Raw genomic sequence first — 14,913 nt, 5'->3', positions numbered from 1 at the left:
ATGTCAAAACTGGAGTAGCTGGCATAAGTTGGACCTAACACTGAGAAAACCAAAAGGTAGCAGCAGCTGGGGCTGGGAGGTGGTTCCTAGTAGGGTGCTGCAGGGATAAGCGTTAAGGCTGGTTTTATGAATGAGCTGAACTAGCAGGAAATGACCCTGAAATTTGCAGTGGTACTTTACTGGCAGGCCATGTGCAAATCAGCTGCTCTTAGAGCTGTTAGAATGGCACACAGACCATTTTAAACAAAGACTTGATGTGGAGAATGCAGCTCTAATGCATCTTGGGCAAACTAACCGGAGACCTGCCTACTTCATGGGAGTGAGCTATGGGGAAAGTGTAATGCCAGAAAAGAGAGGGGGACTCGAGTGGGCAGACAGACAGGTTTGAATCTGAAATGGCTGGAAAGCACCAGTGAGAATAGGCACTACCTATATGACTGTGATGGAACAGAATGGAGCCATGAGGGACCATCTCTTCTTAGACAGCAGCAGGAATCCTGGGACGTGGTGCAGGGCCCTGGCTGCTACAGCTTCTGTGTGCCACTCCAGTGGGACATGGGGGTCTGAAGATGGGGGGAGGAAGCCCCCAGGGCCAGCGTATGGACCTTTGCTGTCCCCTTTCATCCCCCAGCCTAGGGGTATGCGAGGAGCTAGAGGGGGTATGGTGGTTAGAATGCTCTGAACTCAGGCAAGTTTGATCTGTACAGCAGCCCACAGCCAGCTGAGAGAGACTGCATAAGTCAGAGCTAGGGGGAGACAGCTTAAACTCACTGGCACCCACATGCCCCTTCCTGTGTGTCTGTCCTGCTGTGTATGGGCCCTTCCAAACAAGAAGTATACAGGCTGGTTAGTGCAGAGGGCAGCAGGCCTGAGTCAAGCACCTTAGCATGGAAGAATAAAAATAGCATTGAGTATTTTGTAATAAAGCCTCTCTACCATTTCTAAATTAGGCTGTCTGTGAAATATTTGGCCTATCCAGAATACATGGCAAGTCCATCCTCAACTGGACAGTGCTCAGCACTGGCTGTTGAAGCGCTGCTTCAAACAAGAGCCATCCGAATTTTCCCTAAATAATCCCTAAACCTGCCTACCAGAAACTGGGACTGGGTGAGTGGGCATGGATCACTTGATAAATTGCCCTGTTCTGTTCACTCCCTCAGTAGCATCTGGCACTGGGCAGCATTGGAAGACAGGATACTGGGCTAGATGGATCTGTGGTCTGAGCTGCTACGGCTGTTCTTATGTTTGCCTTGAAGTCCAAAAAGTGTATTTTACTTACACTCATATATGGAAAAACTCCCTAACGGGTTCTGCCCACATTAAAAAATGAGGGAGAGGCTAGCCCAGTGCCAAGACCAATGGTGCAGTGCAATCATGATGTTGTTGAAGTAAGTTTTGAGTTCAGCGGAGGCAGGATTTCTCCGTCAGCATGGAGAATGGCTGCTGCAGAAAGTTCTGGGCATGTGAAAACAGGGAGATCTGTGGAAACTTTAGCAGGAGCAAAGGAGTGCAAGCAGTTGAAATAGACTGATTGGAGAAGGCAGCAGAGCGGTTAAGTTCAGGGAGTTCGCTAATGACACTAGAAGGCAGAAGGGAAGTGCCTGGCAAGGCACATTAGCAACAATAGACTGGATTTTTCAGCTCTGTTGATGGTCTCTGGATTGGTGGGATCCTCTGAGGATAGCGATGGAGAAGCTGTTGGAGGTGGTTCCAGATAGCACCTGGCCAGTGTATAGTTAGCTAGGATGCATGAGTACCTTGAAAGAGAGACAGACAGAACTGAGCTCAGCTTTGATAGACTTGTAAGAAAAAATTAACTGAAATGGTGCCAGTCCCAAGACGGGCTGCAAAGAAGGTTCGGTGGGGAGAAAAGGGAGGCTTGGAGGAGACTCAATTGAGATACTGAACCTCGTGAAGGGAAGTTTAGAAGCTCGAGTGGTCCCTCTGCTCATTCTGCCTCACATTGCAAGAACCAGGGAGTTTTCCTGCTTAAGTGGCGTTAAATTCAGAGCAAAGAAAAGCTCTGTTCACACAATTTCTGAATTCACTGCCTGTAGGTCAGAGTCTAGAATCTGAGTTTATGGACAAAGAGCTAAAATAAATGTAATCAAATCTCATGCTTCAAGGCATCAGTTTTTCTGCCGAGGCCAGGCAGCAGCTCTTACCATGTGTGGCACCGACAGTTAGCCAGGTACTGCGTGAGAGGCGTTGCCTTCCCCTGAATCCCTGGTATTGCTTTAATGGCTTGACTGCCCACTGGCCATCTCTGATCCTGTGGAAGTGGGAAGGGCTGGAGAGCGCTTGGCATGCTGTGGTCAGCAGAGGTAACTGCGTCCCATCCTGCTCCAGCAACTGGGGGTGTCTCTGCCCTGCTGCTCAACAGGCCACTCCCCATAGCTGCAGTGATTCATGAGCAGAGGACAGGGCAGTCAACCTTCGCCCAGGCCACAGGGTCTCCTTTCCCATTAACATATCTTCCAACTAGGTTCAGAAAAAGCCCTGGTCCCCCCACTTGTAGGACAGACCAGGGGTTTTCCCCCAGCACCCTCTCTGGTGCGGGGCTGAGCGCTGCCCCATGTCTGACCTCCCGGTTCTGGAGCTGGAAGTGGCTGTTGCCGTCTCCTCACAATCCATAGGAGAATCTGGGGCCACCTCCCTGCACCCATGCCGAGAGCAGGGGGGTCAGAGCCTGGAGACTACCCTGTGTGTTCGGCCCCTGGACAGCTCGTGTGTGACCCCCTGAAAAGCCGGGGACTCTGCTGGGTGGGCAGGAGGGGCTAAGAAGGGCAGGTGAGTGAGGGGCATAACCGTCTCCAGCCAGCCTTGGAGCAGCTGCACCCTCCTCTCCAAAAGCAAGGACCCCTGGAACAGCTGGGAGTGAGCCCTGCTGAGTGAGAGTCTGATATAAGAAACTGGGGCTCCCCACTTTGTAACTTGAGAAACAGTCAGGGACTGGGGGAGACTGAGAATCCTGCCCCGCTGGCAGTGATACCCCATGAGAAGCTGGGGCTGCTGTGACCCTGGGATAGGCCAGAGGCAGCCTGGCTCTGGCTGAGCCAACAGGGCTAAAGCAGAGCAACCATACCATGCTCTGCTGCCAGCACTTTGCTCTGCCAGCCTGTGGAGGGAGGAGAGACCTGCACCGCATGTCAAGGACAGCCCTCCCCTCCAGCGCTCTGCCCTCAGCACTGTTGGCGCTAAACATGGATGATCCAGCCTGGGGGCGACGGACAGCGTGCAGTGCTGATGCTCAGATGGTTGGGTATCTGCTGGGGTCGCTAGCCAGCCATGGCCAGTGTTTGAGGATGGCTTCCTGTGAGGTTCACTCTGTCCTGTAACCTCCCTCTTTGCTGCTGATATTGGAGCGGGCGGAGCCAGGTCCACGGCACATGGGAGTCGGTGTTGATCTGTCAAAGGCAGTGGAGTCATGCTGATCTGCATGGTTAAGGATCAGGCCCAGCGCTGCTGTTTCCTGTGGCTGACTCCAAACCTCCCTAAGACGTTCACTCCTTGCAGCCCTGGAATCAGCCGGTGACCTGTCAGTTCCTGGCTTTTCCCTTCCTGTCCTGATGGATCTTGCCAAGCTCTAGGCAGCCGGTGTCAGGAACCACAATTGACAGGCAGAGCAGCGTCTGCTGGAGCCTTGGTGGTTGTGAGGCTTGGCGCTGTTGGGCAGAAGAGTGCCCAGAGGCTGAGAGAAGCCCTTGGCTGTGCGGTGAGCTGTTAGGGGTGAGGGCATCAGGGAGCGAGAGCTTGTAACACAATTATTATAATCCATCAGTACTGCAGTAGCACCTGACAGTTCCAGTCCTGACCCAGAGGGTTATTGCAAAAGTCGTTTGGTTGGGTTCTCATTGGGTCCCCTATTCATCACTTCCCTTCTCCCTTTTGGACCAGACCCCTCTTGGCTGATTGGTGGAACCTGCAGTTTTATTCTGCTTGTCGTTGCACAGTAACGAAGCCATGCAGTGTCCCTGGGTCTGCAGCATGTGCTACACTGGAGTCCTTGCCTGTCTAGCACTCTCCCCAGGGCCTTGGGAGCAGGGTTCCCTCTAATTTTTCACACCCATGTGTAGAACGAATTTTGTTATGTGCACCAATATGGAGGTGATGTGCGACTCCATAACAGAATTCATGTGGTGGGGGTGAGGCCGAGGGATTCGGAGTGTGGGAGGGGCTCAGGGCTGAGGCAGAGGGTTGGGTGCAGTGGTGTGAGGGCTCCAGCTGGGGGTATGGGCTCTGGAGTGGTGCTGGGAATGAGGAGTTTGAGGTGCAGGAGGGTGCTCTGGGGCTACAGCAGGGAGAGAGGACTCCCCCTAGCCCTGTCTCCCCACAACAGCACCTGGGCTGGGGAGAGGAGGGGGAGGGGAGGCACCTCTCCCCGCCGCAGCAGCTTTGGGACTGGGGCTGCAGAATAGGCGCCCCTCCCCCAATCCCTGCAGGTTTGGCCGGGGCTAGGTTCAGGGAGGGGTGCCCTGCGACAGGTCTGCACTGGGCCATCGCGGCTGGATCTGGGCATGGCCACCTAGGTTCATACTGCGCTGTCCCAGCTGCAGTGGGGTCCAGGCTGCAACACACTGCCCCAGTCGTGGATGGATCTGGGCCATGCTGCCCCAGCTGCGTTTGGGCCAGGGTAGGAGGCCATCGGCTGCAGCAGGTCCAGGCTGTGGCATAGTTGGGGCTGGAGAGCTGCCCCGGCCATGGCAGGTTGGGGGTCGGGCTAAGTTGGGGCCAGGGGAAGGGCGCTCCTCCCCCAGCCAGGTTCCCCGAGTGCCTGCCTGACGCAAAATAGGCTACTGCGTGGTGTCATGGCCACACAGCTTACAGGCTTCCTGCAGCAAGGAGAGGCCATCCAGGCATGGGGGGAACTGCAGGGAGCTGGGCAGAAATGGGCCTCGTATATGGCATTGTGTGTGGGCGGGGCAGGGGGGTGCTTGCAGCTTTTGCTTGCTGGGAAAAGGCAGGAATGTGCACAGGGCATCTTCTGCAGAAAGGCCCATGGCCCTGAGTCTCTCGGAAGCCAGGAATTGGGCCTAGCTTGCCGGTGACTGGCTGTTTCAGAGGGCACCATGGGGCGTAGATTGCTGGGGAGTGCAGGTAGACTTCCCTGCAGCGTGTGCAGCCCCGGCTGGGAGAGCTTTCCCAGTGGCCTCCAGAGCCGTATGGGAGTGTCTGGCGCAGGGAGGGAGTGGGGCCATGTCACAGGGCAGGAGCAGCTAGCCTGGCTCAGTCCTCTGTTTCTAGCCACTGTGGGGCCTTGGCAGCATTCTCCACACTGGGTGCCTGCAGAGTGGCTGGGCTAGTGGGAACTCTGATGAGGCTGGAAGTGCCTGGGTTGTTCTCGCTCTGAATGCTTCATGGCCTGGTGTCTCTGCTAGGTCAGCCTGGACGGGATGATGCCGAGGACGGCAGCGCTGACAGCATTGAGGGGGAGGCGCCGCCCCGCCCCGCGAACCAGCAGGTGAGTCCAAGAGCTGCACTGCTCTGCTAAGGTGCTGCCGGGGCTCGGCCAGAGTGGGCAGCCAGGGAAGCTCCTGGAAGGACCCAGGGCAGATTGCCTTGGAGCTGTGCAGCTGACCTGAGACTTGCTGGTTGCTAAACAGCTGGGAGTCAGGTTGGCTGCTTTGACCAGCTGAGAACCGGGGCCTGGTGAAGAAATCCAGCAGGAACCAAAGGCCTTTGAGTGCAGCTTGCAGGGTTGGTGCTTTAAAGGCCTCCCTGGGCACCATCCAGCCCTGCCCCAGGCAGCTCAGTGACCACTGCATTAGCCCTTTGCAGTAACCTCTCCTATGGCACCACACTTCCCCCTCCAGACCAGCCAAGGGCTCCCTGCGAACAGTCCAGAGGCCAAGGCAGCACAGCCTGATCTCCTCACTCTGGCTCCCTTGGAGAGGGACAGCAGCCTGCAGGCAGAACTGCTCCACGTCAGAGCCAAGAACCAGCAGCTCCTGGAGCAGAAGGCGAAGGTGGAAGGGGAGCTGTGGGAACTGAAGACTCTGATGGAGGAAGCTGGCTTCTCGTCTCTCTCTTCCATCAGGTAGGACAGGCCGACGCAATTCGGGCATGAGAGCCTGGGGTCATGAGTGTGTGTGAGGGCATCAGGCTGCAGGGTAAGGAGGGAGCACAGACTCTTTTAGGGCCCTTCACCATTACCCTTCCGTGGGCTCAAGGCATAACTCGGTTAATGTAGGCACCCCCACCCTTACCCAGTTCTTACGGGTCCGGGTGAAAGGCATCTGCCTATAACCAGTTCCTAGGACTCAGGGCCTAATCTTCTGTGGGTTTGTGGGGCCTTTTGCCAGTGAAAGAGTCTTACACAGTAATAGCCTTAACCTCTGTTTATTAACAGTCACCAAACAGAATGGACAAGCTAAGCATACAGTGCTCACCACTCCTAACAAGGCAGACTCCTGGTGGCCAGTCAGGATCAGGTCATTCGGGGACTCCAGTTTCTGCACGATGTGATTGGCAGGATTGGAGTCTGGCAGCTCTGATCTTGGGCTGTGTCCTGGGGTTAGGTTCCAGGGCACTTCTGTTTGGACCCCAGTTTATATAGTTACATTTGAGTCCTGCTTAGCTCTACCTTAACCAAAGTCCTACAAAACAGTGTTTTTCACCCTTCCTAGCCCATCACAACACAATTCTTTACCCAGTCAGACCCCACCACCTTAGTTGATTTATATCTTGCAAAATTAGTTCTGCAACGGACAGAAACAATCCAAGAACCAGGCAGAGACTGTACAGATAAATGATAGAGAAGTGGGGACTGTGAAGGCAAACAATAAAGAAATAGAGATTTCACAATCACAGCTGTTGATACGTGACTCCTTGCCAGACAGAATGTGTCAAAGAAAGTTTTCTTAAGATCTGTTTCTTTATCTGGTGATGGTTGGTAGGACAGGAGCCTCCTTAACGGCCCTTTACATTGTTTTTATGTAATTTAGATAGAATGTAAGGATGTGACTCTCTGCTGCTTAGCTTATGGCTGCTGCTCTCCTAACGTGACTGCTGCTGCTTACTGTAGAAAAAGGCCTCTGACCTTACAATCCTCTTCTTAATGACACTTTTACCAAAGCCATCATTACTGTTACAGGAGTCCAATACTCAGACCTGCTGAGCTTGGACTTGCCTCCTGGGTATAATTAACAAGGTCCTTATTTGACTTTGTATGCCAGCTTCCTGTATTCTCTGAACAGTTCTCTGCATGCAGCAAGCCAAAGCTACTATGCTCACTATTAGAGCCACTTGGATTCCAGTGATCACCACAAGGGGGTGAACCATTACATTTAGCATACCAGTTGCAGAAGGCGACCACCCTAATGATGTTTCCCACCAAGAGTGATCTCCTGCATTTGCAATAGTTTTCAGCCCTTGAATGATTTTTGTATTATCATGTGGTACTTCAATGTATTTGCTTTCCTGTCTGCGCAACATATTGTAAATGTGCATATAACATAAGATGGGCCAACGATTTCCTTATCATGGTCTTATTCATGCCTAAGGTTACAGGTGTTGCACTGTGATACAACTGTGGTTTAAACTTTAAGTAGTTTACAGTCCATAAGGGAACACAGTATTCAAAATTGCAATTTATAATTTTTGTAATATTGCAAAAACATCTATTAACTAAATACATCATAAAATACAGTTCCTTATAGTATACTGCCACCATTGGACAGTGATTCCGAACACAAAGACATCCCCTTCCTGCATATATATAATAGCTGACTTTTGTTCAGTGAATATATCAAACATACATCTTTGGGTTCCTTAGGTCTGAGAATAAAAACATTTATCTCTTTTTTTGTAAATTTTGATCCACATGCAAACACGCACACCTCAAATTTTCGTGGGCCACACACTGAAACATGCCAGTGGTTTTCCATTGTTGATGTTCTTTATATGCCCAGGAACGATGATCACCGGAATACATAACCAAATTTTTTTGTTAGCTGGATTCCCAGAGGTACCTCTGGATATGTATCAATAGTTAGACCAGGGTGTTCTTTTACTGCATGTGCTTGTAGAACCATTTCTTCTTTATTCAGTGTAAAGTTTACCAATACGCACCGAGCCATTAATTGTCTCTCCCATCCTGTAACATTTTTCCAACAACTTTTTTATTTCCAAAAGCAAATTTCCTTGCATGCCTTCCCAAATCATTTGGACAACCAATTGCTGACCTATTTCTTGGGCCTGTGTACAGGCTAATGCTAATGACATATTTTCTTGAATTGTTCCTGTCAAAGCTGATTCCCCACTCTGGCACTTCGAGTGCAGAAGTTGGGGGCCTGCAAGGATTTGAAAAATTAATACTGGTCACTCTAGGCTTGTATTAAACTCCCAAGGTTACAGCTTTTCTCTGACCTTGGATTGGTAGATGCTGCCACCACCCAAGTGCAAAACCCTTTTGAGAACCCAGGAAGGCGCACTTAGGAATTCCTTCCTGTGGGGTACCTTCAAGCCCTTTCACTCCCCTCCCCCCTCTTTCTGGGGAAGATCTGAGAAAGAAAACAAAGGAAATCAGCTGTTGCCACCAGCTAATTAAACAACATTTGCACAAACCTCTTAGGGACACAAAAATCCAATCCTATTCTTAAAAAAGGTAAATTTTATTAAAAACAAAAGAAAGAAAATACATCTGTAACTTAGGCTTTTTGCTATGTTTTAAAAAAAACAATTACAAGGATTAAGCATCAAGATAGCTTCTTGAGGTCCAGTTTAAGGGTTACAAGCAAAACAAAAGCACCTGGGGTTAGCACAGAGATCCACAAGCCATAAAACCTAATCATGTCTTCCTAGACATTTCCGGATCTACTTACATATCTGGGGCTTTAGATGAATAGTTTCTAGGTATGATACTGATGATTTTTCATACCTAGCCCAAGTTTCTCACAGCATAACTGCTCTGTCTGCTTCTCTTCGAGAACAACAACAGACAAACAAAAGGAGAGTCTTGTTTCAATTTTAAAAAGTCCTGGCCTTCCCATTGGCTCTTTTGGCCAGGTGCCCACTCATTTCCTTTTACCCATGCATAGTAGTGAGATTTTTTTAACCCTTTATAGGTAGAGCAATTAGAGAACAGCTACTAAGAGGGATTTTATAGCTACTGACTGGCTTGGTGTCCATAAAAGAGGCATGTTCCTGAATACCCTGTTGAGTCACAAGGTGTATCTGTCTTCTCTCAATGGGTTAGTTGTATAGCTGACGGTCCTTAATGGGCCATCAAGCAGGTTAGGCAGAGCTGACACCAACTTGTCTGGGGTGTCACTCAGGCCAGGTCTACACTGCGACTTTAAATCGGGTTAATGGCCGATATACCGATTTAACGCTGTATCCGTTCACACGACGTCGTCATTAATATCGAGTTAAACGGCTCCTTAAATCGATTTCGGAACTCCTCCCAAACGAGAGGAGTAGCGCTAAATTCGATAGTGATAACTCGGATTAGGGTTCATGTGGACGGAAATCGACGTTATTGGCCTCCGGGCGGCATCCCAGAGTGCAGCACTGACCGCTCTGGACAGCAATCTGAACTCGGATGCAGCGGGCAGGTAAACAGGAAAAGCCCCGCGAACTTTTGAATTACATTTCCTGCTTGCCCAGCGTGGAGCTCTGATCAGCACGGCTGGCGATGCAGTCTGAAATCGAAAAAGAGCTCCAGCATAGACCGTACGGGAGATACTAGGTCTGATCGCTGTATGGGGAGACAAATCTGTTGTATCCAGCTCCGTTACAGAACACGAAATGTCAAAGCGTTTGAATAAAAAACTCCAGGATACACAGCGCTGTGTGACAAGCGTAACGGGAAGCCAGAGACTCAAATGGACGCTCATGAAGGGAGGGAGGGGGTACTGAGGACTCCAGCTATCCCACAGTCCACAGCAGTCTCTGAAAATTATTTGCATTCTTGGCTGAGCTCCCAATGTCTGTAGGTTCAAACACAGTGTCTGGCGTGGTTCAGGGAACAGCTCCTCAGTTTATTTCCCCCCACCACCACGTGAAAAAAAAAAGGGAAAGATTGCTGTGCTATGGCGTTTGCTCAATGCACTCCGCGAAAAAGGCGCCAAAGGGTTGTCTGCTGCCTTCACAAAGGGAGGGGTGAGGCTGTACCCAGCACCACCCGGGGCAGTGTTTTCTGCCCCATCAGGCACTGTGCTCTCAACACGGAAGTGGGAACTATGGGATAGCTGAGGAACAGCTACCCACAGTGCACCGCTCCTGAAATCGATGGTAGCTTTGGACCATGGACGCAAACAATCGATTTCGGGATCCCACTGTGGACGCGCTAAACCGATTTTATTAGATCTGTTTTGTAATATCAGTTTAAGCTAATTCAAAATAATCGTGCAGTGTAGACGTACCCTCAGAAGCATAGCACAAGTTTGAAATACAGACAGTATAGAGCCAATATGTATAACTTTAAATACAAAAATGATAGCATAATTATAACCAGCCAACCATAACCTTGTCTTAGACACTTTATTTGATCCCCTTTCTACAAGATTTGGTGCCATTACAGGACCTTGGTTGCAACAATGAACTGTATCTTTCCAGTTCATATTAATAATGTCACACCACCCCTCCTGGCTGCCAAGAAAATCCAATAACCTTCAGTAGTTCACACTGAGATACTGTTAGGGCAGCTATACTTTCACTGGGCCTTTACTGTACTGCCCCTTGTAGTAATCAGGGAAGATGTTGTAATTCCCTCTTCTTGTCCAGCATGGCCGCAGTTATCCCGTGCTCACACAGTGAAATAAGCTGAACAGCCTCTTATCCTTGGATAACTGTGCCCCTGTTAGAGGGGTTTCACTGCTTTAACTAGAGCAGCAGTTCTCAAACTGGGGGTCAGGACCCATCAGAGGGTTGCAAGCTGTCAGCTTCCACCCCAAACCCTGCTTGGCCTCCAGCATTTATAATGGTGTTACATTAAAAACACTTTTTTTATATATTTATAAGGGAGGGGGTCACACTCAGAGGCTTGCTGTATGATAGGGGTCACCAGTACAAAAGTCTGAGAAACCCTGAACTAGGGGATGTCTACACTGCAATTAAACACCCCAGGCTGGCCCATGCCAGCTGATGCAGGCAAAGGGGCTGTTTAAGTGCAGTATAGACATTCGGGCTTGGGCTGGAGCCTGGACTCTAGGACCCAGAGAGGTGGGATGGTCTAGGAGCTCGGGCTGCAGCCTGAGCGTCTACACTGCAATTAAACTGCCCCTTAGCCTGAGTCAGTGGGCATGGGCCAGTCGTGAGTTGTCTGACTGCAGTGTATAGACTTCCCCTATGTCAGCGAAACCTCCCCTGACTTAGCTATGGGATAAACTTTTCCAAACATGGCGTGGCCTGCATCACAGAACCCCTGGGGGCCTGGGAGAGGGCGTCCTGTGTCACAACTTACCCCACTCCTGGGGGCCTGGCAGAGGGCGTCCTGGATCACAGAACCCCTGGCGGCCTGGCAGAGGGTGTCCTGGGTCACAATCTCTCCCCTCCCACACCCTGGAGGGCCTGACAGAGGGTGTCCTGGGTCACAGAACCCCCGAGGGCCTGGCAGAGGGTGTCCTGGGTCACAGAACCCCCCAGGGGCCTGGCAATGTCCAGCTGATAGCTGTAGAGCCCTGGCCAGTTGGGGAGGGAGGTGGGGATGAATCACAATTAAATGGGAGGGCCTGGGGGCCGTGGAGACACAGGGTGTGGGCAGGGCAATATGGGCTACTGCCCAGGGCAGTGGCTGCAGAGAAGAGGGTGATGTGGATGTCTGCACACTGCATCTCTATTGCCTGCGGGCCTGGGCCATAGGTTGCATTACAGCCTCCTGATCCTGGAGAAGTTTCCAGATGGTGCTAGCCTCTGTCCTGGCTCCAGCCTGGTTGTGCTCCACCCTGGGCTGCTAGTGGGGAAGGGAGATGGTTCCATGCACTGTGCCACCCCTCTGCATGGCAGCCTCACTCTCCTGCCTAGCACATCCCCATGGCAAATGGCACGTGGGGGCAGAGGGTGGGCTGGCTGGGGGAGAGGCCGGTCTGCATCCAGGAGCCAGCTGTGCTGCTTGGAGGAGGGTGGGCCTCAGTGGAGTGCAGGGGGGCCAGAGTCTGTGGCTGGGGGGCATCCAGGGGACGGATTCCAGCTGCTCCCTGTCGGGCACCACATGGTGCCCCACGTTACTATCTGTATTGTGCTAGCATTTGGGAGCTCAGTGGTGGCCCAGGCCCCCGAGGCGCTAGGCACTGTCCAGACACAGACAGATCAGTGCCCGCCCCTAGGAGTGGCCAAGCTACATATCACACAGGAGACAAGAACTGGACACAGATTGGGGAGAACCAGGAGCCAGCGAGACAAAACTGGGCAGTGGACTACGCTCATCACTGACCTGGCTGGTCGGCTCTTCGCAGGGGTCACAGCACTGCGGAGCCTGAAGGCAGGGTTTGAAAGAGGCTGGGGAGGACTTTGCAGATGGTCAGGCGGGGAGCATCTCCCAGGCAAGGGGCTGCACGTCCCAGGCACAGCAGAGCTGAGAGGCAACTGTTCCCTGCTGACTGGGATGATGGGGTGGCTGCGAAAGGGAGGACCATGGTTTGTGTGTGATGGAGACGGCGGAGCCAACGGAGAGATGCGAAGAGAGAGAGGGTGACCAGACAACAAATGTGAAAAATCAGGACAGGGTGGGGGGTAATAGGAGCCTATATAAGAAAAAGACCCAAAAATCATGATTGTCCCTATAAAATCGGGACATCTGGTCACCCTAAAGAGAGAGGGGATGTGGTCAGGTGCCAGGCCAGGCAACGATCATTGCGGGACATTGAGAATGGCTGCTTGGCCTGGCATGCAGCTGCCCAGGGCCCCTCCCAAGGCATCATGGAGGGCGATCGATGGCCTAGGGAGAACAGGGCAAGAGGAATTCTTCAGCCCTCTCTGGGCTGGGGGAATCTGTGGGGATGGGGACTAGAGGTGGGGAGCTGTTCTGGGGTTGGGTTGTTTCAGGCTCCCCACACTGATGGTAGCCAGGACCGGCACCAGGGTTTCTGGTGCCCTAGGTGCCGGGCCATTTTGCCACCCCGTGCGTGGCTCTCGCGGCTCCGGTGGACCTGCCGCAGGCCTGTCTGCGGCAGGTCCACCGGAGCCACGGGACCGGCAGACCGTCCGCAGAAATGCCTGCGGCAGCTCCACCAGAGCTGCGGGACTGGCGGACCGTCCGCAGAAATGCCTGAGGCAGCTCCCTAAGAGCCGCCTGCCGCCCCCTCCCAATGCTGGCGCCCTAGGTGACTGCCTAAGTCGCCTAAATGAAAGCGCCGGCCCTGACGGTAGCCCTCGTGTCCCCTGCAGGAAAGTCCTGCTGAGTCTGTGCCTGGAGACTGCCGAGCTGAAGGAGCGGCTGGGGGGATCCCCGTTGTCAGAGGGTTGGGAGGATAAGGCAGAGGCTGGGGGTGCCCTGCGCACCCAGAGCAGGAAGCTGCAGAGCTCGGAGACGGTCGTCACCCTCCTCAAGGAGCAGCTGGTGCTGAACTGCCCGGAGGGCAAAAGCAAGTTCCTGCCCCAGCTCGTCACCGGCATGGCCACGGAGATCGACCGGCTCCGGGCAGAGATGGGGGTGGCATCTGGCAAGCGCCCGGCCCTGGAGGGACAGCTCCAGGAGGACCCAGCAAAGCGGCCCTGCCCTGGGTCCCAGGCAGTGGAGTTGGGACCAGCCCAAGCCCCCAGGGGCACAAGCCAGGTAACTCCCTTGGCTTAGGAGACTGGGAGAGGTTCAGCCCTCAGCTAGGAGCCCGCTCTGGCCAGCAGGGGGCAGCCTTCCCTGGTTGCCTGTTAGCTTACCATGCCAGGAGAGGAATGGAGCCAGCCCCGGGTGCCCCTGAACTAGAAGCTATTGCAGCAGATGGGAACCTGATGCCACCTTCCCTGGCCAGCCGAGCTGGGGGAAAGGGAGGGCAATACGGGCACTTAGGGCAGCCCGGGCTCCTTCCCAGTGATCAGAATGATGCAGCAGAGCTGCCTACACTCCCCCTGGCTCGCAGAGCTCAGACTTGCCACAGTGCCTGCTCTCCATTTGCATCTACCAGGGCAGCCGGCTTTTCAGGAGGCGCTGCCCCCGTGGGCCACCTCTGTGCCCTTCCCTGTCCTGTCTCTCTGTCCGTCTGCTGCCTCTGTGCCCCATCCCCTGTCTGCGTGTCTGTCTGTTGCCTTGGTGCCCCTTCTCCTGTCTGTCTGCCACTACTGTGCCCCTTCCCTGTCTGTGTGTGAGTCTGCCACTTCTATGGCCTGTCTCCTGTCTACCGCCTCTGTGCCATGTCCCGTCTGTGTGCTGCCTATGTGCCCCGTCTCCTGTCTGTCTGCCACCTCTGTGCCCTGTCCCCTGTCCATGTGTCTGTGTGCTTCCTTTGTGCCCCTTCCCCTGTCCTTTTATCTGTCTGCCGCCTCTGTGCCCTATCCCCTGTCCATGTGTCTGTGTGCTTCTTCTGTGCCCCTTCCCCTGTCCTTGTGTCTGTCTGCCGCTTCGGTGCCCCGTCTCCTGTCTGTCTGCTGCCTCTCTGCCCCTTCCCCTGTCCATGTGTCTATCTGCTGCCTCTGTACCCTATCCCCTGTCTGTGTGCTTCCTCTGTGCTCCTTCCCCTGTCCGTGTGTCTGTGTGCTTCCTCTGTGCCCCTTCCCCTGTCCGTGTGTCTGTCTGCCGCCTCTGTACTCCGTCTCCAGTCTGTCTGTGCACACTGTTCCTCTGTCATTGTCAGTGATTCTGCCTCCAGCTTTGGTTCTGGACCCCAAGCTCACCCTGCCCCTGACATTTCTCCCCCTTGCTGTTGATGCCGGTGCCCTGTGGCTGGCAAAGAGCCACCCTCCCGGGCAGGTGAGGGAAGGCAATGGGCCTAGGTGCCTGTACTGTGTTTGGGGCTGCCCCCCACCCCATTGCAGCCTGAG

General features: G+C 53.3%; 1 protein-coding gene across 9 annotated transcripts in view; it reads left to right on the top strand.

Moving 5' to 3' along the window:
- Window positions 1-14,913, top strand: part of LOC116818148 (myomegalin-like) — a 144,658-nt gene that overhangs the window by 102,323 nt on the left and 27,422 nt on the right. For all 9 annotated transcript variants that reach the window (XM_075067985.1, XM_075067978.1, XM_075067981.1 and 6 more), the window contains 3 exons: window positions 5,379-5,461; window positions 5,814-6,037; window positions 13,327-13,714. In XM_075067985.1, the coding sequence (XP_074924086.1) occupies window positions 5,379-5,461; window positions 5,814-6,037; window positions 13,327-13,714 (695 nt within the window). The remainder of the gene's footprint in view (window positions 1-5,378; window positions 5,462-5,813; window positions 6,038-13,326; window positions 13,715-14,913) is intronic.

The sequence above is a fragment of the Chelonoidis abingdonii genome, chromosome 7 (assembly GCF_003597395.2).
Source record: "Chelonoidis abingdonii isolate Lonesome George chromosome 7, CheloAbing_2.0, whole genome shotgun sequence".
Classification (NCBI taxonomy): domain Eukaryota; kingdom Metazoa; phylum Chordata; order Testudines; family Testudinidae; genus Chelonoidis; species Chelonoidis abingdonii.
The sequence above is the reverse complement of the archived record's forward strand: the minus strand, read 5'-3'. Positions and strand labels throughout refer to the sequence as shown.